We start from the raw sequence: 27,685 nt of genomic DNA, 5'->3' as shown, positions 1-27,685 counted from the left end.
TAAGTTTTTAAAATGATAAAATATGTATTGTTAATATATATACTATGTAAAAGTTTATTTTTTGATGAAAAAAATATTTAATTTATTAAACATGGGAAACCACTTCACAATTGAGTTTTCCATGTTTTGTTCAAATTCTGTGAATATCGTTGGAAAGAAAGACCTAGAATTTATAAATAGACACAAAGCATGAACTTATTTTTACCGATACATCAGAGTGGCCAAAACATCTCTCAGTTACCCTACCTGAATCTTTCTGTAGTCTGAGAAGAGATCAGAGACCAGTGCCGGTTCAGATTCTGCATCCTTTTGATTTCTTTATCATTCAGGGGCAACCTATAGCCAAGCTCATTTAGACGGTCTAAATCTGGGACCAAGCTGCTGAATTTTAGCATCTGTCCCTGAAAGCAAGATGGAAAAAGCAGGTTTAGCACCATGGTCAGAAAAGGCAGAGCTCTTTCAAAGTGCACAGTGAATTTCTGATTCCAAGAAGGAGCTGATCTTAGGTCTCCAATAAAGACATGTTACATCTCAGAGTTGCCTCCTGGTACAGTGGGTTAAGGATTTTGCATGTCACTGCTGTGGCTCTGGTTACACCTGTGGCTCAGGTTTGATCCCTGGTTGGGAACTTCCACATGTGACCAAAATAATAATAATAACAATAGGAAGAAGGAGAAGAAAAGAAGAAGAAGGAGAAGGAGAAGAAGGAGAAGGAGAAGGAGAAGAAGAAGGAGAAGGAGAAGAAGGAGAAGGAGAAGGAGAAAAGCTGTATTTCCTCATCAGTTTCCACTGCCACTGCTACTATTGCTTCCACAGCTACTCATGATCCTTTACTGAACATTCAGTAGTTTACATGTATTATTCACTTGATTTATTTACTCATAACTAATTCTTGCTTCAACTGATAAGAACGAAAATTGTGTTGATGACTGAAAAGACTTATTTCTTACTCTTTAGATTTCATTTGTCCATCTTCATCTGCTCCTTTATTATTATTTACTAATAGTAGTGGCTGTAACAGTAACAGCTAACATTTGTTGAGCACTTATGAACCAAGCATTGTTATAAGGGCGTTACAGGTAATAAGTCATTTTATCCTCAAAACAATCCCATAAGGTAAGAACCATTACTATCCTTGATTTACAATGAGGAAGAAGAGGCACAGACACTTTAAGAAAACTGCTCAAGGGCACCCAGCTAGTAAATGGTAGAGCCGGGTAAGCAAGATTTGTTGGATTCTCCCAGCTGGAGCTCTGAAATCACCACGTATTTTCTTATGAGCTTACTTTTAGGTTCTTGACCCCAACACCAACATAGAAAGCAGTCTATGCTTTCAGATCTCTTTCCACCCTTCACACACAGGACGAAGCGCCTGTCCTGGTTTTCCGGTGAGCATTCATAACTTCATCTAAGAAATTCAGGAAGAAGAAAAGGTGGGGACACCTTTGGGTGTCTGTGTTTCCTCTTTGCATCCTCTGCAAAAGGCTCATAACCCTGAAGAAAGTATAAATCTTTCCAACTGCTGACACCCAAAGCAAAGTATCAGATGGCAGAATTTCCATGAGTAGACATCAGCAGTGACCAAAACCATCATGACCCAGTCTTTCTCATGGGGCTTACAAAGGTACTATTTCAATAGGAGAGACAACAGCAGTCACCTAATGACATGAACATCATTAGACGGTATGATAAAATACTGAAGAAATAGAACAGTGGGCTATGAAAGTATGACACTGGGGAGCCTGACCACAGAGAGACAGGGAGGCTTTCCCAAGGGACAGACATTGAACAAAAGGACCAGGAGTTGATTCCTTTGGGGCGGAGGGAGTTGGTGGGGACAAGGAATGAATTCCAGAAGTGGTGGCGGGGGCAGAGGTAGCACACATAGACTGGAAGGCACTGTAGCCCCCAGGTGGCTGGACAATGAATAAAGGTAAAGGCGAGACCCTTAGGAAGGTGGAAACAGGTATTGCTTGTCCTGATAATTCACATAGATCTTTATCCTGAGAACAATGGGAACTCATGGAGGGCTTTAAGCAGAGGAATAATACAATAAAATGTGCATGTCTACTGTATTATTTTATTGACTTTAAAATAGTTTATAATTAAGTAAAACCCTTTAAAAGAAAAAGACTCTTGGGGTAGATTATGATGGAAGATAACATAAGAAAGAGAATGCATATATATGCATGACTGGGTCACTACTGGACAGCATAAAGTGGCACAACACTGTAAATCAACTATACCTTAATAAAAAGAAAATTTAAAAAATAAAAGAAAAAGCTCATTCTGACTGTGAGTTGGAGGGGGAGGGGTAGCTGGATGGAGGTCCATGGAGGCTGTGGCTGTGGCACTGGTCCTGGGAGAGACTGGGAGGCTTGAATTAGGAGGGAATGATGGTGGCGATAGAGATGGGAGGTTCAAGCGTATGAAGGAGGTGATGGACTGGGCAGGGGAGGGACCAGAGTCCGGGTGGAACTCCAGGACTGCTCCTGCGGAGTCTCCCATCATGGGCTCACTGCCCTCACTCCTCCCAAGAGAACAGGGAAACAGAGCGGGCAAGAACTTCCTTGGGAACTCAAGAAAAGTAGCCCAGTCTTAGGAGCTTTGAGTTTTCTTTAACATTCTGAGGACAGAAGATAGATGATCTGGGACTAGGACCTAAACACACTTACCTTAAGTTCCTCCATCCTTTCCTGGATGGTTGAGAGGTCAGAGGAGTGGCTAGGGTCCTGTCCCTGCAGGATTTCTTCAGCTTCTTCTATCCAGGCCTCCAAAGCTTCTAAACTCTTGGTAAAGGTTTCATAGTCAAGAACCCCGGCCTTTTTTTACAAAAGAAAATTGGTATTTAGAAATCTAGTGAAAGGGCAAGCGGATATTAAAATTACTTTTCCTATTCTTGTGTGTATGAAATTGCCATTCCTAAGAGACATTCCTAAAGAGACAAGACCACATTGGTTTAAATTCTCTTTTCCTTATTAATGTAATTTCCCTCAAACTTGGAATTACTTCCTTTTACCATTAATTAAGCAATTATTTTATTTATTTTTCATTTTTTTATTACTCAAATGAATTTATCACATCTGTAGGCAATTATTTATTTTTAAATGTATTATCAAATAGAAGTATATTCTGATTCTTGCAAAAACTTGTTATGTAAACATGATTGTTAAAGTCACTTGATGCTGATTAACTGAACATATTTTACCACGGAAGGAAGCACTGATTTGGGGGCAAAATTATGGAAAAGTGTGCAAGACTCCCACCTTCCCTTGACCCCACTGGAACTTCCAAGTTTGTTTACTTTTAAACTTTTCGGTCTTAAAGGAGGCATGGTCTCAGTGGTGAAAAATTCTTCTTTCCCTGCACTGATGCCCAGATGTTTACAGAATGTCCAATTTATAACACCCACTGGATACGAGCACTGTACCTGTAACGTGGTCTGCTGTTTGCAAAGAGCCTGTTCCAGGGCACTTAGCTGTTGACTCAAAGACAGTTGATCAGACTGAATGGCTGATGCTGCCGAAGCGTCCACTTGTTGCTTGAGTTGCTCTCCCAGCTCATGGAGAACGAAAAGGGAATCGTTCACTGTCCCCAGTCCTCTGAGGAGGTCCTAGAGAAGATGAAAATTTGCTCGTCATGCAGTGATACATTAAGTGTACTTCTTATCAGAAACAGTCAGCAAAGGGTCACACATCTACAGACAGTAAATAACCATCACCTGCAGAAAAAGAAATGAAGAATTGAATTTGATTTTTAAAAACATGTATGTGTATTAACATTTGAAAAGTACATGTGCTATTTTGACTATAAAAGCCACATAAGCTCATTGCAGGACATTGGGGAAACGCCTTACCTATGCAGAGCCAATGACCACAAACATTTTGGTAGTTTTTTTCCTGCCTGTTCATGCCACTGATATCAACTTGAAAACCCAGTGCTACATGGCACCTTTTTTGACTTAATATTATACACACCGGGAGGAGTTGCAGGTGTGGTCAGACAGTGGTCACAGTACACCCTGCCTCTCAGTGGGTGTGGATGCCAAGCTCTGGTGAGCAGGAGGAAGAGTGAACGCTATCTCCCTTCTTTTCTGTGGCATCTCCTGCCTCTTCTTTTTGTGGGACCCTCTTAGATGCTCCAAATGATAAGCTGGTGGAAATTCCCTGTTTCTGGTTTCCACCTGCCACTCAGGGATGACAAATGACTGATTCTTCCAACTGTGGCTGGTGCTGCACCAGATGCAGAGCCTGCCATGTCTGTGCAGTGACAAGAGTGAGAGGACGGCAAACAAAGGGCAACTTGACCCTTGACAGAGAGATCAGGAAATTCACCCCGATCATTCAGAGCACTAGGCTCTAAACCAAGCGTACCTCAACTCGAGAGGATTGAAGACTGAAAATAAAAAAATCTCATAAACTATGTGGAAAGAGGAAGAAGAGCACTGATTTAATTTTAAGTATTCACCTTCAGCTTTAAAGTGATTATTCATTAGTAGATGCAAACTATTCAATTTAGAATAGATAAGCAATGAGGTCTTACTGCATGGCACAGCAAACTCTATCCAATCTCTTGGGATAGGCCATGATGTTAGATAATAACGAAAGAAAGAATGTACATATATGTATGATTGCGTCACTTTGCTGTACAGCAGAAATTGGCATAACATTGCAAATCAACTATACTTTAATAATTAATTAATTAAAAATGTAAAGGAACATATATATATATGTATGACAGGGTCACTGTGCTGCACAGCATAAAGCAGCACAACGTTGTAAATCAACAGTACTTTAAAAAAGTTTAGAAAGATATTAAAAAGTGATTATTCATTATTCATGGGACGGTCTTAGCATGGGTTAAACTGTCACTTATGTGTTTTTTATAACTTGCCTAATTCTAACAAATGGTTTTGTGAAAGTTTATAAGAAGATCTTTGAAAGAAGTTCATTAAAATAAAGACAAATAAGGACAAACAGTAAGAGGCATGTGGTAGGCGAAACAAGAGAACCATTCCCGAAAACCTTAAGTAGGTTATTGGCAACTGCAGTGAAAAAGAGAAATATTAAAACGCTATTAAAAAGAAGTATGCCCATAAATCAGGAGAGAAAGACTTCTTCCTACCATTAAGTTCTTAGAAGAAATTGTTAGGTTGATGCTTACGTAAGAGATAATGGACCAAACTGGACAATACCTTTTAACAGCAGATTTTTAAAAGAGGTAACATTACTCTTTGTATGGTCATTTCTCATATGGACCATCTCTGTAAAAACAGATAGCCCAAATATTTCACATGGATTGTATGGGAAAACAACGCTTTAAAAATAAAACAACGGAAGGTATCTCTTAAACCTGGCACATGTGCAACTGTGTTCTGAAAAGCTCGAAGCCTCTTGGGTCCTTAAAACAGTTACTTTGGGAGAGTCGTCTCGCATGGAGCCATAGCCAAAGCTCACACACCGCAGGAAGGGCCCTGCTCAACGTGAGGCGTCTAAGACTGACATGACGGGAGGGCACAATCTTTCCTGAACATACGTTGCAATCTTGGATCCATGTGGCAACTTCATCGTCAGCAATGTCCTTGCTCGTGGCCGCCTTCAAGAGCTCCTTGGCTCGAGCCTCCTGCTGTTGAACCGCAGAGGCGCACTGTTTGGAATAGTCCTTGTATCGTTGCCAAAGCTGAAGCAGGGCCTTGCTGGAGTGCAGCTGCTCAGCCATCTCTTCCAGCAAGTTATTCCATCTGGAAACAAGAGCCAACACGCATGGGCAGAGCCCCACGTCTCACCAAACACTGTTATTTACTATTTTATTTTTCATGTGAATATGCAAGTCAAGCAGATGTCCCATTTCTATTTAATGTAATAAAAAGGGACACGTCACACTCATATTTCAAGGGCAGGTAGTAGGAATGAGGTCAATTGTGGGGTCGATAGCAGTTCTAATTCCTTTCTAACTCTCTTCACTACATTCACGTGACCTTAAATTCCTTTTCTGAAAGTGAAAATATCAATAGGATAGGACCCATAAATTCAAAATGCCAGCGGTGTCATTATATCATTATAACAAGACCATGCTATCAATAACGAGCAACAGGGTAAAACCAGCATGTCCCATACCTCATAGTGACTTCTTTCAGTGTATTGGTCAGCGTTTCTGTCACAGGCGGGTGACATTCTTTTAACAGTTGGTTGGTGACAGAGCCGAATTTCTCTAAGCTATTCTCTTGTTTTTCCAGATCATCTTGAAGTTTCTGCCCAAAGAAAAGTGCCACAGATGACATGACAGGACCTAAATTCTAATGATTAAGTTTTAAAGTAATTTATCTCTGTTTTCATAAAAAAGGCAATACAAATACATAAACCACGACTTTGCCCCAATGCTTTATGTTTTCTTTAGATAATCTTTTTTCTTTTTTGTGTTTTTATGGTGTGAGGAGGGTTTGGGTTCTCATCAATTGAGCTTTTTTGGAGTGGGATCTGGAAATCTGCTGGGAAAGCTCACACAGGGAGCCCTCACCCAACATCGAGGAGGAAGCCATGGGGCTGGTGTGCCTGTGACCTGTCACTCTGTGATTCTCTCTGCTACCTAAGGTCAGAGTCCAGAGCTCTACCTGTCTTCTTACCCAGAGATGCTCTACCAGCAACGCCTGCTCAAGAGATGTTAAGTAGTCCTAGCTTTTCTGAGTACCATCTCTAAGTGTGTTTGCTTGCAAAGAATATTTATTAGGCAGGCAGCAGGCTTGGTAGAGTCTTCTACCAAGAGCCAGTGAAGAAAGGTATTTCCCTAAGACTCAGTTCTTAGTAAAACTCCATAGGTGAGGCAGACTGCTGAGTGCCATCAAATTAAAATATGAAAGGAATATGCTCCGTGTCTGTGATCGATTTCTGTTTTATAGATAGGATCCCTTGCGTCAATCTACAAAACAGAAACAGATCAAGGACAGGAAAAGCAGACTTGCGGCTGCTGGGGGGGAGGGGAAGGGAGAGAGGAGAGGGAGTGGGATGGATGGGGAGTTCGGGGTTGGTAGATGCAAATTATTACATTTGGAGCGGATAAGCAATGGGGTCCTACTGTAGAGCACAGGGAACTATGTCTACTCTCTTGGCTTAGAACATGATGGGAGAGAGTATTAAAAAAAACATACATATATGCATGACTGGGTCATTGCGCTGTACAACAGAAATTGAAGGAACACTGTAAATCAACTACACTTTAATTAAAAATTCAAAAAATAAAATAAGGGGTTCCTGTTGTTGCTCAGTGGTAACAAACCCAACTAATTCCGACTAATATCCATGAGGACTTGGGTTTAATCTCTGGCCTCGCTCAATGGTGTTGCTGAGAGCTGTGGTGTAGGTCGAAGATGTGGCTCAGATCCTGTGTTTCTGTGGCTGTGGTGTAGGCTGGCAGCCAGAGCTCTAATTCAACCCTTAGCCTGGGAACTTCCATATGCCACATGTGTGGCCCTAAAATTAAATGAATAAATATTAAAAATAAAATATGCAAGGAATAGACCTTGAATCCTTTCATAGCTTAAGGCAGCAGATGTGAAACACTGAGCGAGCTCAATTAAAAAATGCTTCCAGGAGTTCCCTGATGGCTCAGGAGGTTAAAAATTTGGCATTGTCATTGCTGTGGCTCAGGTTTGATCCCTGGCCTGGGACCTTCTATATGCTTCAGGTGCAGCCAAACAACAATCAAACCAAAAAAAACACCATCAAACCCAAAAAACCAAAACCCAAACAACAAATGCTTCTAAACTCCTCAACTGAAGTTATAAAAGGTGCTTTTAAACTTACTACTCTCAAAATAAGTTTTAATGATTCTGCAACAGCTCTTAAAGGTTTAAAACAATTATAAACTTATTTTATCCTTCCTCCGTCTTGTCCCTCCCCCGCCAAAAAAAAAAAAAAAAAAAAGGGCATTCCATTCAGAAAGTCTGCCTATCAGGTCAGCAACATATAGGCTTTGATTGCCAAGCGAGGGATGGCGAGGGAGATGAGGGTCCATGCTCGGGTCTTGCTGACCTCCTGGCCCTCGGGCTCTGCCCTGCCCAGCCCATGGGCTGCATTATTTAGCCAGGGAGAAAGGGTGGCGGCAGGTGGGAGCGCCCAAGTCCGCAAGGGAGCAAGGGCAGCCGCTGATGGAGGGCAGGGACCTGAGAGGCTGTGCTGTGTTTAAGTCTAAGAGCAGTGACGTCCTTCTGGATGAGGACAGTGATGGTCACGGACACTCAGGAAACCAGGCAGGAAGTGCTAGAGAAGGAGGAGTCTGTGTGCACGTCGGCCAGACCACCGACGTTACGCCAACTGCAAAGAAAACGACGGAAGGGTTTAAAATTTTACTGCTTTCGCTATTTTTCTTTTTGTTTTCTTTTCAATCCCTTAGACTATATTTGGAGAAGCAGGATACAAAGAGAAAGGGGAGACATAAAAGGTATCCACAGATCAAGGACGTTGATTTGGGTATAAAATAATTTTATAAAATACATTCATGGGGATATATATGCAACAGAATTTTAAAAATCCTTTCATCATATATCAGCTATTCTAGACTTTGGTATCCATGGGAAAGTCTGATTTTGTAAAAAAAATAAAGTAGGTTAAATTAGTTTTAGATATTAAAAATAACAAAATGTAAACAATATATCCCAATATTCCAGGATGATGTGCACATCTGCTCATTTTAAGTTTTCTCAAGGAGTTTCCATGGTGGCTCAGCACAAACGAATCTGACCAGCATCCATGAGGATGCCGGTTCGATCCCTGGCCTTGCACAGTGGGTTAAGGACCCAGCATTGCTGTGAGCTGTGGTGTAGGTCACAGACGTGGCTCGGATCCAGCATTGCCGTGGCTGTGGGGTAGGGTGGCAGCTGCAGCTCCAACATGACCCCTAGGATGGGAACCTCCATATGCCATGGGTGTAGCCATAAAAAGACAAAAACAAAACAAAACAAAAAACCCTTTCTCAAATTAAAAAAAAAAAAAAAAAGTTACCGATGGGTTCAATTGTTCCTTACCTGAAGATTGTCTACCTGAACCTGCACAGCTTCTAAAGAGCCGGTCAGCAGACGGAATCGAGAAAGAGAGTATCTGGCCTCCGTGAGGAAGCTGTTTATCTCATCAAAGGCCACTTTGTGGTGGCTCCACTGATCAAGCACGGACTTCAACAGGATCTTTAATTGCCCAGCCTTTTGAGAGAGACAGACACTTATAACTACATAATACGTAAAATGAGGAAATACATATTCCATCGATGGAAAAAAGATTAGCATTTAAGAAGTTCATTATGTTTCAGGCATTGTAAATAAACTCAAATTTAAAAAAAAAGATTTGAAATGTAAGATGTAGCAACGTTGAAATTTACACCTTTCATACATTTGATCTCTCGGTCTAAACTAAAATACTTACAAAGGTTTTATGTGTATACACACACATATATATATATATATATATACACACATATAACCTTCATATAGAATACACATTACACATATACAAAAAAGTGATAAATACTGTAATTTAGGAAATATGTTAAATGTGTTTTAAATGCATCAACTCATTTGATCTTCATAACAACCTTACGAGGTGGATGGAATCATTCCTCTCATTTCATAGATAGGAAACTGAGGAACAAAGAGGTTATAAAAATCACCTGAGATTATATCGTTAGAATGAGAGAGACCTAGATTTGAATCTAGGCAGTCTGGTCTCAGGAAATGAAACCTACCCATCATCTATCCATTTACCTGCCTACCTATCATCTATCCATCAACCTATTTATTATCTATTTATCTATCTATCTACCTAGCTATCTAGCTATCTATCTATCATTTTATCTATCTCAGGTATGAACATACACACACATGGCCACTCAAAAGAATATCTTTCCCTATACTTATCTGCCACAGAAAAGTTTTTAGTTTGATCTGTATCGTTTAGAAAGATATCTCCTTTGGACTTCCTGAATTTGTCTCCCAATCTTCTAAACGTAATCTTTTGAATATGGAATATGGCCATAATTAAGAAAAGAGATCATATAAGCTAATTTGCACCTGCAGTCTCTGCTCTTCTTCTTAGCATAAATAAAAAAGGTTGAAACCAATCAAGTTACTATCTCATGGGCCAAAGGCCTAAGAAAACATTGCCTCGGAAAAGAGGCGATACACACAGGTGCAGACAGATGCCAGGGCCTGTCCTAGACAGTCAGGAACAGACACGGACAGAGAGCCAGGAGATGGATGAGAATTGTTAAGCTATCTACTTCTTCTTTATATTATTTTTGTTTTTCATGTGAAGATATTTCCTTGAAAGAAGCAATTTATTTATACAGTAAATTGTTTCCTAAGAATTGTGATTATTTATAAAAGTGCTTAAAATGGCATAAAATAGATTTAAAATAGGGTTAAAGACGAGGTAACAGCAGGCTAGAAAGCTGGCAGCAGAGGAGGGCACACAGACTGTGAGACTGGGTTTGCCTCCACACCCTTGTCCTGTCACTTAACCTGTTTGCGCCTCAGCGCCCCCCTCTGGAAAGCGTGGATAATAACCACTCGAGCAGGTGTGTGCAGAGCTGTACTTGTTGTTACACATTTTTCTCATTGGAGGAGTCAACATTCCATTCAGCACACATTTATCAAACGTCTTCCTAGATCTTATTTTTAATGAGAGAAATTAAACCAACGAGTAGACCATATCATTTGTGAGCAGTTGATAAATTCTACAGATAAAAGCAAAGCAGAGAAGAGAGTGAGGGAGTTCGAGGTGGGGATGCAGAAGTTGTCATTTAAAACAAGGTGGTCAGAAAAGCCCTCACTAAATGGTGAATGCGAACAAGACTTTGAGGAGAGGGAGAGGCCCTGCGGATATCGGGGAGCAGGTGCTTCAGGTGGAAGGAAGCCAGCACCAAGTCCCTGAGTGTGGAACACGCCACTGGGTCCCAAAGTAGGGGGAGACCAGACGCACGAAGAACCTGCCGGGCACAGCAGGAGATGCGGTCAGAGAGACCACGGGAGGCCCTGGGGGCCTTCAGACGCTCACCGGGTTTCAGCCTCATTCTGAATGAGAGAGGCAGCCAAGCAGGGGGTTGTGAGCAGAGGACTGGCGTGATCCGACTTCCATTTCGACAGCACCCCTCTGGCACGGAAACTACGCAGGAGGCCATTAAAATCACCAAGGCACACGGCGATGGTGACTCAGACCGAGGTGCTAGCTGCACAAATGGGGACAGAGGCTGGATTCTAGATCTAGCCTGAAAATAGGGCTGCCATGATGGCTGATGGACTCCATGTGGGTCTGAGAGAAAGAGAGCGGTGAAGAATGACTCCACGGCTTTCTGCCCCGGCAACTGGAAGCGCAGGGTTGTTGTCAACTGAAAGCACAGGTTGTGCGGGAAGAAAGGGAGTTGGGTGGGACAAGAAGTTTGAGATGTCTTCTGATCATGCAAGAAAAGATATCTACAGAGGATTTCTCTCTGTGTCTGTCCCGACTTCAGGCACAAAATCCAGGCTAGGGGTGCACCTTTGAGGATTATCTGTGCATCTCTGGACATAGGAATGGATAAGATTATTAAGAAGGTAAAGTTCGTAATAATGGTTATTATAGGAAACATCTGAAGCTAGACTCTTGTAAAAGACAGGTTAACAAAGTGGACTGAATAATACAATTTGATGCTGCATAGATTCCATAATTATTTACTCAGTAGCTTTAGGAAAACCAAAACCCACATCACATTTGGACAGAAATGGCAAACATGGTCTTGGAGCCCACTCTCCGCAGGCAACGCTACCTTGTGGTCCAAATTTGCCCAGGTTTGGTTGAGCTCCTGCAGCGTGCTCTTGACAATGCCAGAAACTTCTTCTTTCTTGTTCTGAATCAAAGCAAGTCCATTCTGCTCAATTTTCTCCACCTCTTTTTCTTTTGCTTTAATCAAATCTTCCAGATCCTGAAAGATTAAGAAAAAGTCATTTAAAATTTTTCTATTAATGGAACTCTGGGGTGCACTGAAATTGAACCATGATAGCTCACATCCTAAAAATCTTTTACTAATCCAAAAGGCTTATTCTCAGGAAAGGGCCTCCATGACAACAGTTCTTCCTACATTAAAATTAAATTTTTTTTATTCCATGAGAAATGAGCATAACTTTAAAAAACAGGTAAAATTTGATTACATAATAGATAAGGAAATAGCAACATGTAATTTTTCAAGAAGGTACAAGGAAAGAAGTACAAATTGGAAATGGTAACATGATTTATACTCTTAAATTCATATATCTTTGTATTAAAAAGTTATACAGTCCTAGCCCATTGGGTGAAATTCCATAGAATGGTATCTTGGGCCCTAGTATCTGAGATTTAGTTACATTTCAGCCACTATCAAGCTGCGCCACCTATGGCAAGTTGGAAACTTCCATAGGGTCTCAGTTCTTCCAATGAAAAATCAGAATCTCTAAGGTACCTCCACACTGTTTTCCAGAGTGGTTATACCAGCTTACATTCCCACCAACAGTGCAGGCAGGTTCCCTTTTCTCCACACCCTCTCCAACATTTGTTATTTGTGGACTTATTAATGATGGCCATTTGGACTGGTGTGAGGTGGTACCTCAGAGTAGTTTTGATTTGCATTTCTCTAATAATCAGTGATGTTGAGCATTTTTTCATGTGCCTGTTAGCCATCTGTATATCTTTGGTGAAAGAACCCATTTTTCAATTGGGTTGTTTACTTTTGTTGAGTTGTATACATTGTTTTTATATTTTAGAGATTAAGCCCTTGTCAGCTGCAACTATTTTCTCCCATTCTGTAAGTTGTCTTTTTTTTTTTATGGTTTCCTTTGTTATGCAAAAGCTTGTCAGTTTGATTAGGTCCCATTGATTTATTTTTGCTTTTATGTCTCTTGGCTTGGGAAACGGACCTGAGAAAACATTTGTTTTGCCTATGTTCTTTTCTAGGAGTTTGATAGTTTTTTGTTTTATGTTGAAGTCTTTAAGCCATTTTGAGAACAGCATGGAGGTACCTCAAAAAACTAAATATAGAATTATCTTAAGACTCAGCAATCCCACTCTTGGGCATGTATCCAGAGAAAACTTTCCTTGAAAAAGATACATGCACCCACATGTTCATTGCAGCACTACTCACCATAGCCAAGACAAGGAAACAGCCTAAACATCCATTGACAGATGAATGGCTTAAGAAGATGTGGTACATATACACAATGGAATACTACTCAGTCATAAAAAAGAACAAAATAATGCCATTTGCAGCAACATGGATGGAACCAGAGACTCTCATACAAAGTGAAGTATGTCGGAAAGAGAAAGACAAATATCATATGATGTCACTTATATCTGGAATCTAATATATGGCACAAATGAACCTTTCCACAAAAAAGAAATTCAAGGACCTGGAGAACAGACTCATGGTTGCCAAGGGGGAGGGGGAGGGAGTGAGATGCATTGGGAATCTGGGTTAATAAATGCAAACTATTGTCTTTGGAATGGATAAGCAATGAAATCCTGCTGTATAGCACTGGGAACTATCTAGTCACTTAAGATGGAGCATGATGCAGGATAATGTGACAAAAAGAATGTACATATGTATGTGTGACTGGGTCTCTTTGCTACATTGTAGCAAACTGACAGAACACTGTAAACCAGCTATAACAGAAAAAAGAAAAATCATTTAAAAAAAGGAAAAAGCAAAATCAGAATCTCTGTTAACCTTCATTTCTCCCTAAATTGCTCTGATTCTCTGTGATGCTAAAAGGTGGTATGAGCTTTTTCTTCATGATCCAAATCCTCATTTCCTTTAGGATGTGGCTTTATAACAGTCATATGACATGTTCAAAAAAGAAAATGAAAGGAGGCAATGATCTCGAGATCATACTGAACCACACATCATAATCCTGATATTTTAATGCCATATAAAAATTTGGAACACTCACCAAGGCAGCCTGAGTGTGCTGGCAACACCGTGTGGACGAACAAGCGGGAGATGAAGTTACCCCATCTGTCCAGGTCTAGATGGGCTACAGCATAATTAGAACCCTAGACTTCTGAGGAGTTCCCGTTGTGGCTCAGCAGAAATGAATCTGACTAGTATTCATGAGGATGCAGGTTTGATCCCTGGCTTCTCTCAGTGGGTCAGGGATCTGGTTTTGCTGTGACTGTGGCTGTGGCCAGCAGCTGAACTTCCATACGCCACAGGTGCAGCTCTAAGAAGCAAAAAGCAAAAAACAAAACAAAACAAAACAAACAAGACTTCTGAGCTCAATGACTCCTATCCCAGTGCTGGAGGCGAGTAATCTAGAAGTGAATTGTGTGTGGAGAAGATGTAAAATCCACGTTGGGATGTTGTGAGAAGCTGTCCATTCAGGCCGTGTTACATTCTCATACGCAGAAGTACATCCCTAGAACTAGCTATGCAGATGTACAGGCCCTGGAGATTAGAGTGAAGAAAATTGCAAAATAGTTTACGTTTTGTATCATGTCTCAATTCCGCTAAAAAGATTTCTACTTCCCTCTCATGATGCACACACAGTTAACTGTATTGGGCTTGGGTGGTGCTATGGATAGGGGACTAGTGAGAAGTCCTAGACTCTGCTGTTTTAGTGGCAAATGTGCCTCTTTAACTTTTGTTCTGTGTGGTCCAATCTTTTAGTCATTCTCTACTTGTTTATAAAATAGGAATAATAATACATTTGCTTATGTCAAAAAGGTAATATTCGTTAGGTATAGATATGAAATCCCTTCTAAGTTGTTAAAAACAAGGCAAATGTAAAATTATTATTTTATTCAGCCATTTGGTAGTGTGTCCTGCTTCAGCGCAAATGTATTTATTTTCTCTCCTTAACACTTACGGAGGAATTAGAAGTTCATGAGGTTAGTAGCCTAAAGAAATATTTTTGTTTTTAATAACAGTTCTTTCATTTACACTTTATAATTTCATCAATATTTTGACAGATTTTACAATCAAAGCCAAGAATAGGAGTTCCCGTCATGGCTCAGCAGTTAATGAATCTGACTAGCATCCATGAAGATGCAGGTTCGATCCCTAGCCTTGCTCAGTGGGTTAAGGATCCGGCATTGTGGTGAGCTGTAGTGTAGGTCACAGACATGGCTCGGATCCTGCATTGCTGTGGCTATGGTGCAGGCTGGCAGGGACAGCTCTGATTTGACCCCTAGCCTGGGAACCTCCATGTGCCTCGACTGAGGCCCTAAAAAAAAAAAACAAAAAAACCCAAGAATGAACATAGTAATAATTAGGACTACATGTTCTTTATACAGTATAGAAAACATGATGGACTTCAGTACTTAAGGATTTTTCTTTCTGCTTTGCCTAAAAGATTAAACAGCCATAAATAACCCTTCCAACGTGTCTTTAATATGTTTCTAAAATTCAACTACGGGAATTAAATTTATTCTCATTTACCCAAAAATGTTAACTTTTTAAGTGAGCAATATTAAATGAATGATCCATTGCTTAGAAACACATCTCAAAAATACCCTGCTCATTTATATTGGCATAGAAGCAAAACCTAGGAGGGAAACAGGAATGAAATATATATTTCATGCAAAACAAAGGAGGTTCTTTCCCTCCAATAATAATTAAAAAATGATTCTGTTTCTGATCAATGAAGAAAAAAGCCAAACCTAACATTTTTTCGCTATAATAAATCATTCTTAACTTGGGTTAATTCATAAATATCATTTTTATGTTGGCTGAAATTCATAAATCACTTTGAAAGAGTGGGAAAATATTCAAGATTTTTAAAACAAAATAAAGCTTGAATCCAGTCACCAATGTAAGTATGCTGGCTTGAATTCTACACTTTGGTCCAGAGGAATGATTTCTCAAAAATGACAATAAATTTTTATCAAGGTTTAGGGTACGGCCAAATGGAAACTGCCAGTTAAGCTATTGTGATTTATATGTGATGCCCCCCAAGTGGGCTAATTCCATTCTGTTCTTCGTTTTCCAAAGAAAGAAAGATTTTTCATTTAAAATCACCAGTTGGCATTGGAGTAAAGTTCTATCCATCACACTTGAAGCCTTCCTTCTTGACACTGCCTGGTGTGACCTCTAGGAGACTAAAATTTGGGTCCAAAAAGGAGTGAAACTTGGCCAAGTTTTTGCTACATTTTCCAGCCAGCAATATTCTCCCTCTCTGTTAAACAGAAGACATGTACATAAAAAGAAAATGGAAAATGGCAGAAAAAAGCACATTAAGGAGAAGAAAAACTACGAAGAAAGAGAAAAAGAAAACTAGAGAAGGAAGAAAAAAAGGCAAGGGAAAGTTAAATTAAGCTATTATTTCAGTCTTTTAATAGTCAAGTTTAGCACAATAATGTAACAAGAAGGCACTAAAGTTGCTAATGTTAATGCCTAAATGATCGTTTAACTTTAATGAAAACATTTTAACTTAGGAAGTCATCCTTTGAGGTAAAATTCTGAAATTCTGGCTTCCTTATACATTTTAGAATCGATAGGAGTTCCCATCATGGCGCAGTGGTTAACGAATCTGACCAGGAACCATGAGGTTGTGGGTTCGATCCCTGCCCTTGCTCAGTGGGTTAAGGATCCAGCATTGCCATGAGCTGTGGTGTAAGTTGCAGACATGGCTCAGATCCCGCGTTGCTGTGGCTCTGGCGTTGGCCAAGTCGCTACAGCTCCGATTAGACCCCTAGCCTGAGAACCTCCATATGCCGAAGAAGCAGCCCTAGAAAAGGCAAAAAGACAAAAAAAAAAAAAAAAAAAAAAGAATCGATAGCCTAAATTAGAAATACTGCTGACCCCCAGAGAACTGGAAAGCAATCAGAGTAGTTGATGCATGTTTTTGGGCTTCATCTTTTACATATCCATCTTCTGACGTGAAGCTTTTTTTTTTTTTTTAATTTGAAGGTATTTCTCTGTGTGATAGTTTTCTTTGCCATTCTTATGCACCCTAGAAATTGTGATCCATTAGCTTGTCAGCCCAGCACAAGAGCACCTGCTCTTCCTTTTCTGAACCAAAAGGCTTTGACTGAGAGCTTAAATACATCTGTCTTTACACATGCCCCCAAAAGGAAAAACAAAAAACGCTGGTTGGAAGGAAGATCCTTATCAATGGCCTTTCTTTTTGAAAGCTAAAATATAAAAACAGGATTTGTGGAAAGGAGCATTTCTTTAGAATCGCTTCACAGCTACGTCTTCAATTGTTCTTAAGAAATACTACAGCGAATCATCACAGCTAATCTGTAACACATTACAAAGGACTGAATTATTTTTTTTTAAATTACAGAACTAACTGTAAGAGCTTACATTTCTTCTTCATAAATAAGAATACGTGAGGAAATACCAAGTAGTCCTAAGTCACTGGGAAGCATTTAGAGGATGCTTGCACCACCTGGACCAAGATCCTTAGCATTAGCAGTAGAACAAGCAGGTGCAGCCGAGCCTCCCTGATGGGACACGGTAGGAAGTAATACTGTCCCCTGTGAAGTACTGGCTCACTGGAGTTGAACCAGAATCCAATCAAGCCTCTAGTGCTAACTTCCATTTACAGGAAATACAGGGAAAATAAGAGCATCTTGAAGAAGTAAACAGGCTAATCCTGAACCTTAAGCCAGTCTACTGATTCTGCAACAAGGTAAAAGTATTAAAAAAATATTAAAGAGACTCAAGAGATCTACTGTGCAAATGTAGGAATGAATGCCCTTGTATCTTAAATAAATTAATGGAAAAAAAAGAATAGAAAACAATTTTTTATGGCCATGGCCACAGCTGTGGCATATGGAAGTTCCCAGGCCAGGGACCGAATTGGAACTGCAGCTGTGACCTACACAGCACCTTGTAGCAACACTGGATCCTTTTAACACACTGCACTGGGCCAGAGATTGAATCTGCATCTCCATGGCGACCCAAGCCACTGCAGTCAGATTCTTAATCCACTGTGCCACAGTGGGAACTAGAGGATACTTTAAAGACAGCTGAGGACCGCCTCACACTGGTCAGAATGGCCATCATTAAAGAGTCAACAAATAACAAATGCTGGAGAGGGTGTAGAGAAAAGGATACCCTCCTTCACTGTTGGTGGGAATATAAATTTGTATAAGCACTATAGAAAACAGTATGGAGGTACCTCAGAAAACTAAATATAGAATTACCATATGACCCAGCAATCTCACTCCTGGGCATCTATCCAGACAAAACCACAATTCAAAAAGATACATGCACCTCAATGTTCACTGCAGCACAATTCACAATAGCCAAGACATGGAAACAACCTAAATGTCCATGGACAGATGAATGGATTGAGAAGATGTATATATACACAATGGAATACTACTCTGCCATAAAAAAAGAACTGCAACATGGATGGAACTAGAGACTCTCATACTAAGTGAAGTAAGTCAGAAAGAGAAAAACAAATACCATATGATGTCACTTATATCTGGAATATAATAAATCCAAATGAATCTTTTTATAGAAAAGAAATAAACTCATAGACTTGGAGAACAGACTTGTGGTTGCCAAGGTGAAGGGGGAGGAAGTGGGATGGACTGGGAGTCTGGGGTTAGTAGATACAAACTATTGCATTTGGAGTGGATAAGCAATGAGATCTATTGTGTAACACAGGGAACTATATCTAGTCACTTGTGATAGAACACGATGGAAGATAATGTGAGAAAAAGAATGTATATAAATTTGTGTGTGTGTGTGACTGGGTCTCTTTGCTGTACAGCAGAAACTGACAGAACATTGTAAATCAAATATAATAGAAAAAATAAAAATCTTTAAAAAAATAAAGACAGTTGAGGAAATGGTGTTATGAGTTGGGCATTAAATAATATTAAGGGATTGGGGTAAATTTCTTGTGATAGCAAGACTATAGTTATACAAGAAGTCAATTTTTTAGAGATGTGTACTGCAGCATGCAGGAATAAAATCTCATGTCTGTGAATCACTAAAAAATCTTTATGAAGCAAAGAAATAATGTAGGCAAAGATGTCAAAATCTTGATAATTATTGAAACTGATGATCAGTATAGGGGGTTAGCAGCATTCTCTATGAAAGTGTTTGAAAACTCTCATAATTTCAAGCTTCTAAAAACAGGTGAAAAAACTTAATAGTTTAAAAAAAAACCCTCTATAAACTCACATAATCAGAAGAATTTGTTATCAAATGCAACATTCTCCAATACGGAGCTCTCCATTCTCAGGACCTGAAAATTCCTTCAGCATCGCCCTGAAACTGTGAAGCTGTGCCTGTCGGCCACCTGGACAAGTTACCTGGCAATCTTTCAACGAGTTCTGGACTGAAGCCTGATCTCCAATGCGATGTTGTTGTTTCAGTCTCTTTTCCTGGGTTTCAAACCAAGTCTTCATACATTGTACGTTATTTTCATACTCTGACCAAGATTCCAACAAGCCTTCCAACAGCTGAATCTGAACAAACATAACGAAATGAAATTTGCAATTTTATTTTAGAATCAAGTCACTGGCAGGTTACTATTTACTCCACACTACAAATTCTTACAATACGGTCCATTGTAAATAGGATTAAAAGTGAATGTTAAGGCGTTTCCGTTGTGGCTCAGTGGAAATGAATCTGAACAGTATCCATGAAGTCGCAAGTTCGATCCCTGGCCTTGATCTGTGGGTTAAGGATCTGGTGTTGCCATGAGCTATGGTGTAGGTCGCAGACGAGGCTCGGATCCCGTGTTGCTGTGGCTGTGGTGTAGGCCAGCATCTGTAGCCCCAATTCGACCCCTAGCCTGGGAACCCCCTATGCTGTGGGTGCAGCCCTAAAAAGACCAAAAAGGTGGGGGATGTTAAAAAGTGTGAGTCAATGATTATAATTAAACCAAGAACTTCAGTCGACTTGAAGCAAAGGAAAAAGAAATTGAGACGTCTTTCATAAACTAAAATAATACGAAATAGTCCAAGAGTAGAGGGGACACAGAGAAAATATTAACAGGACTGAAGAATGGTTAGAGTGACAGCCTTCAGTGTCACTTCAGTGGTGGTCTCTTCAGAAGGAGCGCTATGCCCAGGGCAGCTGTACTATCTGTGGGGTGGGTTTTCTTTACAAGAGAGCACCTGTCCTTGGAGGTTTCACGAAATGCGGAGAGCAGAGAACACCCGGCTCACCTTCTCAGTTACTAGACCCTGCAGGATTTGCCAGCTTTTATTCATTGCCCCAAGTTGCTCAGCAAAATCGGTCTTATCGCTGCGTTTACTTTCCACGTCCTGACTGCTGATTTGGAGCACGGATTGATTCACAAAATCAACTGTCAGCTGCTTACAGTTAATGTCGATCTTAAAACCCTAAAAACAGAAAGGAGAAAATAAGAAGAGAAGGTCATATGTCTAAATTTCTTACATTATACCAGGAGTTGGAAAGCCTTAAGTAACTTTAAGGTTAATATGAACACATCTGGGGAGTTCCCCTGTGGCACAGAGGGTTAAGAGCTGGCCCTGTCTCTGAGGCAGCACAGGTTTGATCCCCTGATGAGTGCAGGGGGTTAAGGAGCTGCTGTTGCTGCAGCTGTAGCATAGGTCACAGCTGTGGCTCAGTTTCAATCCCTGGCCTGGGAACTTCCATATACTGTGGGTGTGGCCAAAAAAGAAAAATAACTATCACTTCCACGATTTAGTCCAAATGGCACAATCTGTGTGTATTAATATAACCTACTGTTTTCAGAAGTTGAAAAAAATATATATATATATGAACCTACTGAACACAAATTAAATTGATACATTTTGAATGTATAACTATAGTGAATTTGAACTTGTGAAAATTTGAATTTATAGATATATCAAATATATATATTTTAGAGAGATGAAGTGGAATTGGACAAAATACATAATCCCACCATAAAATACTTATAAATCATAATATTTATTTTTATGATGTCTTAAAATGACACAAAATCTTATTCAAAATTATTCCTAATACTGGATAACTTTTCTGTGCCTATTACTAGGGAGGCAATTTTCTTACTACTGTCTGCCTATCTGGTCACTATGTATGAAATATATATTTTAGGACCTGGTTTTTGTACTTTGAGGGTTTTTTTTTTTTCTTTTTAGGGCTGCACATGTGGCATATGGAAGTTCCCAGGTTAGGGGTTGAATAGAGCTGCAGCTGCTGGCCTACACGACAGCCACGGCAATGCGGGATCTGAGCCTTGTCTGCAACCCACACCACAGCCCATGGCAACACCAGATCCCTAATGCACTGAGCAAGGCCAGGGATCGAACCTGAATCCTCATGGATACTAGCTGGAGTCCTAACCCCCTGAGCCACAACAGGCATGTCTAAAATTTAAGTTTTTGAGTTCCTTCAAAAATAGTCCTGAAATATGAAAAGAAAAAAACAGTTCAATTACCTTATATTTCTGAAGGTATTCATGAATTGCCTTGTAACCGATGGAATTTTTTATATGCTCTTCATCTTTTTGGATAACATTTTCCATGAGAGAAATCCAAGCCATGACTTCAGAAATGGCGTGGCGAGAAGGCAGCTTGTCCATCTGGAGCTGCCCATGTCAGAGACAGAACAAGTCACAAGCGCTAAAATGCAACCCCGATGTCTGTTAACCTAAAACCTTATTAATTCTTCTTAAAGTACCAGCAGAGATAACACTTCTTAATGACATTGTTGGATCCCAACCTCGTTAGAAGCTTGAAATTAAGCATCAGGCAAACACTGAACAATAATAGTCCTCTTGTGTTCACTCGACATTGAATACTAGAAAAATTGCATAAACACTACCTAATTAATCAAAACACCAGCAAGAAGAAAATATTATTCTTATTTTATAGCTAGTTTTATGAGTATTCGAAAAAAACTTAACTACAAAACATTCAACAGATGTATTTTATTAATTGTCTTGTAAAAGCTCTGTGTATTATGACCCAGGAATGTAAAAAGACGGAAGAAAAATACCACCACACTGCAAACTATCATTTTCTAGATTTTTGGCGCTCTGATATTTATTCCACGGTGTATAGCCAACTTCCTCAGTCTTTCACTAAAATATACTTAGAATCCTGAATCTTCCTGAATATATTATATATTTCTGCAAACACGTATAATGATGAGGAAGAACAAAAGTCATCATTTAAAATATTTATGGACTTCCACGTGGTGCAGGAAAATACAGAACCTAATATGAGATGTTTTCTGCCCTCCAGAAATATACAGCTGCTGATGAGAAGGACTAAGACATTTACATGAAACCCCTCTATCACACCTTGTACATAGTGAGAAATGCCCAAGAGAAATAAAGACAAAATTTCTGGGAGCTCAGGGGAGAGAAGCATGTTTCCAGAAGAGAGAACTACTTACTTCTCTCTTCCGTTACTTCCCTTGACTTGTTGAATGCCGGCTCTATTGTCAGTAAGATGATAGGTCTTGGACACGTATTATTGGTAAATCGTCTTAACTACTCACTTCATGAGAGAGGTCTAGTTACCCACATTTTATTTATGAGGAAACAAAGAATGGAAACAGGACAGGCAAGGCATCTGAAACACACACACACACACACACACACACACACACACACACAGAGTAACCCTCAGAAGAGGGAATTTGTAGACATGGCGTTTATAGAGCCCTTCACTCTTAGCGTGCAACACAAGAAGAGAGAAAAAATGTTCAAGACAAAGCTGCTTTAACTTTGTGAGCAAAAGCAGATTAAGGTACTTCTCAATCTCATACCGCTTACATCAATTATGACCGATTCAAGCGGCGATTACTCGTGTACCTGGTGGAGCTTTTCCTGTACGGCTGGGATATTGGTCAGCAGGCCATTCCACTGGCTATCGATGTGTGACAGCTCGGAGCGCAGGGCAGCTGTGTCCACTTTCTTTAATCGAAGGAGCTGATTTCCAGTGCTCAGAACAGATGATTTCAGGGTGGATTTGGCATCTACCTCTTTGGAAAACTCCTAAAAGAAGGAGCAATGTTCAAATCAGGATTAAGGAGCCAGACCTTTCATTTCAGGAAAGAGATATTATAGAAAGAGTTTTCCTTTACATCTTGAAGGGGAGTGCTGGTATGGACACTCTGGAGGAAAACAAAAGCCATGCCCCCTTGGCCTGAATGCGAGCCAACATTACTTAAAAACTACTTTGAAAAGGCAATGCCGAGCTCTCGTATTTTGCATAATTATTCAATGCACAGAGTTAACACTGCCAAATTCTCCACAGCTTGACTTATCAGGTACATCCATCGAAAGCTGACTTCCTTTTCACTGGTATAAGTCGGGCCTCGCCTAAAGGCCCCCCCAAAATAAAATCGAATCAGATGCTTTAGATTCTTGAGCTCACCAGAAAAGCGTTCAGATGATCACGGACCATTTCGAGTTCTTGCGGGACTGTCACAGACTGCTGAGTCCAAAATTCCAGCCTGTCTTTTGCAGACTGTAACCAGTGGATTAGATCTGAAGATTCCCTTTGATATCTATAAGGATAGAAATAAGCCTATTAAGCCAACATCCAATCCCTACCCCGTGCTAACCCATGTTATTCCCCAATGCCAATTTTAAAAGGAGACAGGACAGATTTAGGAGAATAATGCCCTGGAGTGACACTCTCAGATTCCCTTCCCTTACTGTTCATACCGTAAGTCAGTCTCTCTGACTTTCGGCTTTCCTACCTCGAAGGTAAAAATAAAAAAATGTCTTCCTCCTACTCCTTCATATTGAGGCGATTCAGAAAACATTGGATGGTTGTTGTGAAAAGTTCTTCCAAATAAGGGCGGCATAAAAATACAGGATTTCATTCTGTAAAAAACCATCCACTGCTCTCAAATACCTCCCAGTGTGCTAGAAACTCCCTTCTCAAAACACACTTTCTCTTTCTTTCCTTCGAAGGTTTTACTGTGACCATCCATGTACAGTCAGGAGGCTGCAGGGATGCCGGCTCAAAGGTAAGATGTACTGGAGTTCCTGTTACGGCTCAGCGGAGACCAATCTGACCAGCATCCATGAGGACACAGGTTTGATCCCTGGCGGCCTCGCTCAGTGGGTTAAGGATCCGGTGTTGCCGTGAGCTGTGGTGTAGGTCATAGATGCAGCTTGGATCTGTCATTGCTGTGGCTGTGGCATAGGCCAGCAGCTGTAGCTCCAATTCAACCCCTAGCTTGGGAACCTCCATATGCTCCAGGGGTGGCCCTAAAATGACAAAAAAAAAAAAAAAAGTAAGATGTTCTACATAGCGTCTGCCTCCTCTACCCACTTTTAAATACATGTTTACACCATTGGACAAGAAGCCAGTTAGAAACTTTGTGCTTGCCTTTATTTGCCAAACTTTGTGATGAGTTCCTAGAGGGACCACATTTTTTTCGACTGAGGCACCCATGAGCCTCATAACTACTCTGTAGGATGAATTCAAATATTTGCAAAATAGTCACTGCATTACCTGGTCCAGTGTTTCAGTATTGTTTCCAGTCTGTGAAGTTCCTTGGCCACCTTGTTGGTATCATTTAACCAGTGTTCTCCAAGCTGATTGAGCTGACTTTCTAGATCTGAGCAGCTAACAGACATGAGAAGTCTTTTGCCATCATCTAGGACCTGATATAACTTGGGCTGGTATTCGTTAAGGCTGGATTTCAAGTGCTGAAATGATTTAAAAGACTCGGTCAAAAGTTTAGCTAATGCACCTTTTCTCCTTCAAGACGGTAACTTCTCTGCCATGTTCCTATTACCCATTAGTCAAATTTCAACTATTGACATCCAAGTTACATTGGAAACTTCGAGATGTTTCATCTATACCTAGCTATGGATTTTTTTTTATAGTAACTTGAAGTGCACTTAAAACTGTCAAAGCATTATTATTTCAAGAATAGTGTGACACCCACGGTGTTCCATTGTGGTGCAATGGAAACGAGTCTGACTAGTAACCATGAGGTTGCGGGTTCCCTGGCCTCACTCAGTGGGCTAAAGATCCAGCATTGCCATGAGCTGTGGTGTAGGTCGCAGATGCGGCTCAGATCTGGCATTGCTGTGGCTGTGGTGTAGGTCCAAAGCCGTAGCTCTGATTCAACCCCTAGCCTAGGAACCTCCATATGTCATGGGTGTGGCCCTAAAAAGCAAAAAAAAAAAAAGACTAGTGTGATGCCAGCATAAACTCCAAAAAAAAGCTTGATGGAGGTTGAATTTTCAAAATTATGCATGAGAAAAAGGGCTTTTTAACGCGCAATTATAAAACAACAAACTAATTATTTCAAGATAGTGTGACTTCAGCAAAAAACAATAAAAAATGCTTAGAGGAGGCTGAATTTTCAAAAGGGGCTCTCATTAAAAAAAAAAAAGACCTTTTTTATGTTCTATTACGAAACAGACACTTAAAATCTTTTTTCAATAATGTCAATAGCTTGAAACTAAAGTAAAAGGACCTAATAAAATATTTGATTGCAAGTTTGCTTAGGTCCCGTTAAAACTCCGGGAAAGCTTCAAGAGGAAATGTGGCAGCTTCTTACACCAAGATACCATTTGGATGCTGACCTGGTAAAGTGTTATCCGGTCGATGAGCCTGTCCTCACTCTCCTCCACCAGGCCCACGCTTGGGATGCTGCTCTCCACCATCTCCAGCTGCCTGCGGAGCTCCCGGTGGTCCTGATCCAGATGGGACCATGTCTGGAAACACAACACCAGTCTGTGAGCTCAACAGCTGCATTAAGGAACCAGCATTCCTCTTTTGTGCAAATACCTACCAGATAGAGTTTCTTTAAAGACGTGCAGGGGAGGAGAGGTCTGCATTGAGGGTTTGCTTTGGGAAGCCAGAGATGGCTTTGAAACAAATAATCAGATGGTGACCCTGAAAAGCATGATGAACGGGCTTTCAGACCTGCCACTAACTAGCTGTCTGACATGGGCAAGTTACTGCATGTCTCTGAACTGCGTTTTATTTTTAAAAATTTATTCTTTTAGAGTAAAGCGTAGTTGATGTACAGTGGTGTGCCTATTTCTCCTGTACAGCCAAGTGACCCAGTCACACACACATATATATTCTTTCTTTTTCTTTTATGATAATCCATCATGGTCTGTCCCGAGGGATTGGGTTTAGTTTCCTGTGAGGTCCAGTAGGAACTCATGGCTTATCCATTCTCAATGTAATAGTTGGTTATCTAGTAACCCCAAACTCCCAGTCCATCCCACTCCCTCTCCCTGCACCTCAAGATAATAACAATTATCTTGTCCACTCTGAGGATGAAATGAAATAACGTATGTAGCACATTGGCTCTTCACGGTTTCAGCCTTTGCTGCAGTGATGATGAAACACATGCCTTAAGCAAAGCAGATGGGTGTGTTCACTTCCCAGAGGAGAGGAAGTGAATTCGGTGATCAGATCATACTTGGTGAAGACCGAAAGACTAAGGCAGACAGAGAAAGGCAAACATCATGCCATCATTTATATGTGGAATCTAAACAAAAAAGATACAAGTGCACTTATTTGCAAAACCGAAACAGACTCACAGACTTCGAAAGCAAACTGTGGTTACCAAAAGGGAAAGGCGGTGGGGTCGGGATGGACTGGGGGTTAGGGATTGGTATGTGCCAACTATTACATACGGAATGGACGGTCAATGGGAACCTGCAGTATAGCACAGGAACTCTAATTAATACTCCCTGATAACCTACACGGGAAAAGACGCTGAAAGAGAATGGATGCGTGGACATATATACTTGAACCGCTTTGCGATACAGCAGAAATTAACAAACCTCGTAAATCAACTACATTTCAATAAAACGTTTTAAAATGGGAAAACAAACAAACAAACAAAAAACACAGGTCTGGCGGTTAGGATTTGATGCTTTCACCACTGGGTCTGGAGGTTTAATCCCTGGTCTGGAAAGTGAGATTTCACATCAAGCTGCTACTACAGTGGCCAACCCCTACCACCACTGCCACAAAATCCTACACCGACATTTAAGAAACAACAATATGTGGTATAGACATTCTCCTAAGGAGAAATCCCCAATCACTTATTCTTAAATTATGATTTTTATTTAAAATTAAAAAACCCTGTTTTAAAATCATGTGAGGTCTTTTTCAATCATTTATAGCAAAGATCAGCAGTATTTCAGTCCGACTCGTAAGACCCCCAAATGTTGTCACGCTCAATCTGAAATTAAGTTTTACGCAGCGGAACTCACAGAAAGGCACAGCCTCTATCTCAGAGTAAAGAGGCCGTGCCAGAGGCACAAGGCCACCCACCGGATGCTGAGTCTGGGAGACCTCCAGGGCCCGAGAGGCAACCTGCGGGACCGAACACCCCCCTCCTGAAGCGTCTGCTTGGCTGTGGGGAGTGTGCTGGACGGGGGAGGGGAGAGGCGGCCTCCAGAGTCTCACCTCTAGAATGTACTCCAACTCCACGCCCCGCTTGTGAGCCCTCTTGAGCACCGCTGAAGCCTGCGCCATCAGCTCTGTGTGGTTCTGAGTTTCCTGCAGGACTGCGAAGCTGATTATCTTCCTGAAGAGTGTTTCGGTCAAGATCATATGAGACTCCAGGCCCTGAAAGTATTCCTGCAATTTTTCAGAGAAAGAGGTGGGCAACTCATCCGTACACTACCTTGAGATAAAAACTGCTTTGGATGGGAGTTCCCATCGTGGTGCAGTGGTTAACGAATCCGACGAGGAACCATGAGGTTGAGGGTTCGATCCCTGGCCTTGCTCAGTGGGTTAAGGATCTGGCA

The 27,685-nt window shown here is 40.7% G+C and overlaps 1 protein-coding gene across 27 annotated transcripts in view; it reads right to left on the bottom strand.

Moving 5' to 3' along the window:
* Window positions 1-27,685, bottom strand: part of SYNE1 (spectrin repeat containing nuclear envelope protein 1) — a 486,694-nt gene that overhangs the window by 87,036 nt on the left and 371,973 nt on the right. For 23 of the 27 annotated variants that reach the window (XM_085023506.1, XM_085023534.1, XM_085023521.1 and 20 more), the window contains 15 exons: window positions 27,342-27,515; window positions 25,493-25,624; window positions 24,408-24,604; window positions 23,316-23,448; window positions 22,751-22,933; window positions 21,368-21,517; window positions 20,127-20,303; window positions 19,266-19,421; window positions 11,788-11,943; window positions 9,020-9,190; window positions 6,117-6,250; window positions 5,536-5,740; window positions 3,431-3,613; window positions 2,676-2,822; window positions 247-401 (listed from right to left, as the gene is read on the bottom strand). In XM_085023506.1, coding sequence (XP_084879632.1) covers window positions 247-401; window positions 2,676-2,822; window positions 3,431-3,613; window positions 5,536-5,740; window positions 6,117-6,250; window positions 9,020-9,190; window positions 11,788-11,943; window positions 19,266-19,421; window positions 20,127-20,303; window positions 21,368-21,517; window positions 22,751-22,933; window positions 23,316-23,448; window positions 24,408-24,604; window positions 25,493-25,624; window positions 27,342-27,515 — 2,453 coding nt within the window. Of the gene's footprint in view, window positions 1-246; window positions 402-2,675; window positions 2,823-3,430; window positions 3,614-5,535; window positions 5,741-6,116; window positions 6,251-9,019; window positions 9,191-11,787; window positions 11,944-19,265; window positions 19,422-20,126; window positions 20,304-21,367; window positions 21,518-22,750; window positions 22,934-23,315; window positions 23,449-24,407; window positions 24,605-25,492; window positions 25,625-27,341; window positions 27,516-27,685 lie in introns of those variants that run through there. The other 4 variants (XR_014844515.1, XR_014844516.1, XR_014844517.1 and 1 more) reach the window with 1 other exon arrangement.

Source organism: Sus scrofa, chromosome 1 (assembly GCF_054392235.1).
Source record: "Sus scrofa isolate SSC_HxYL_T2T_F1_AM1 chromosome 1, Sscrofa_HxYL_maternal_Yorkshire_Landrace_v2.0, whole genome shotgun sequence".
NCBI classification, from domain to species: domain Eukaryota; kingdom Metazoa; phylum Chordata; class Mammalia; order Artiodactyla; family Suidae; genus Sus; species Sus scrofa.
Note: the sequence above shows the minus strand (reverse complement) of the source record. Positions and strands in the feature narration are given on the sequence as shown.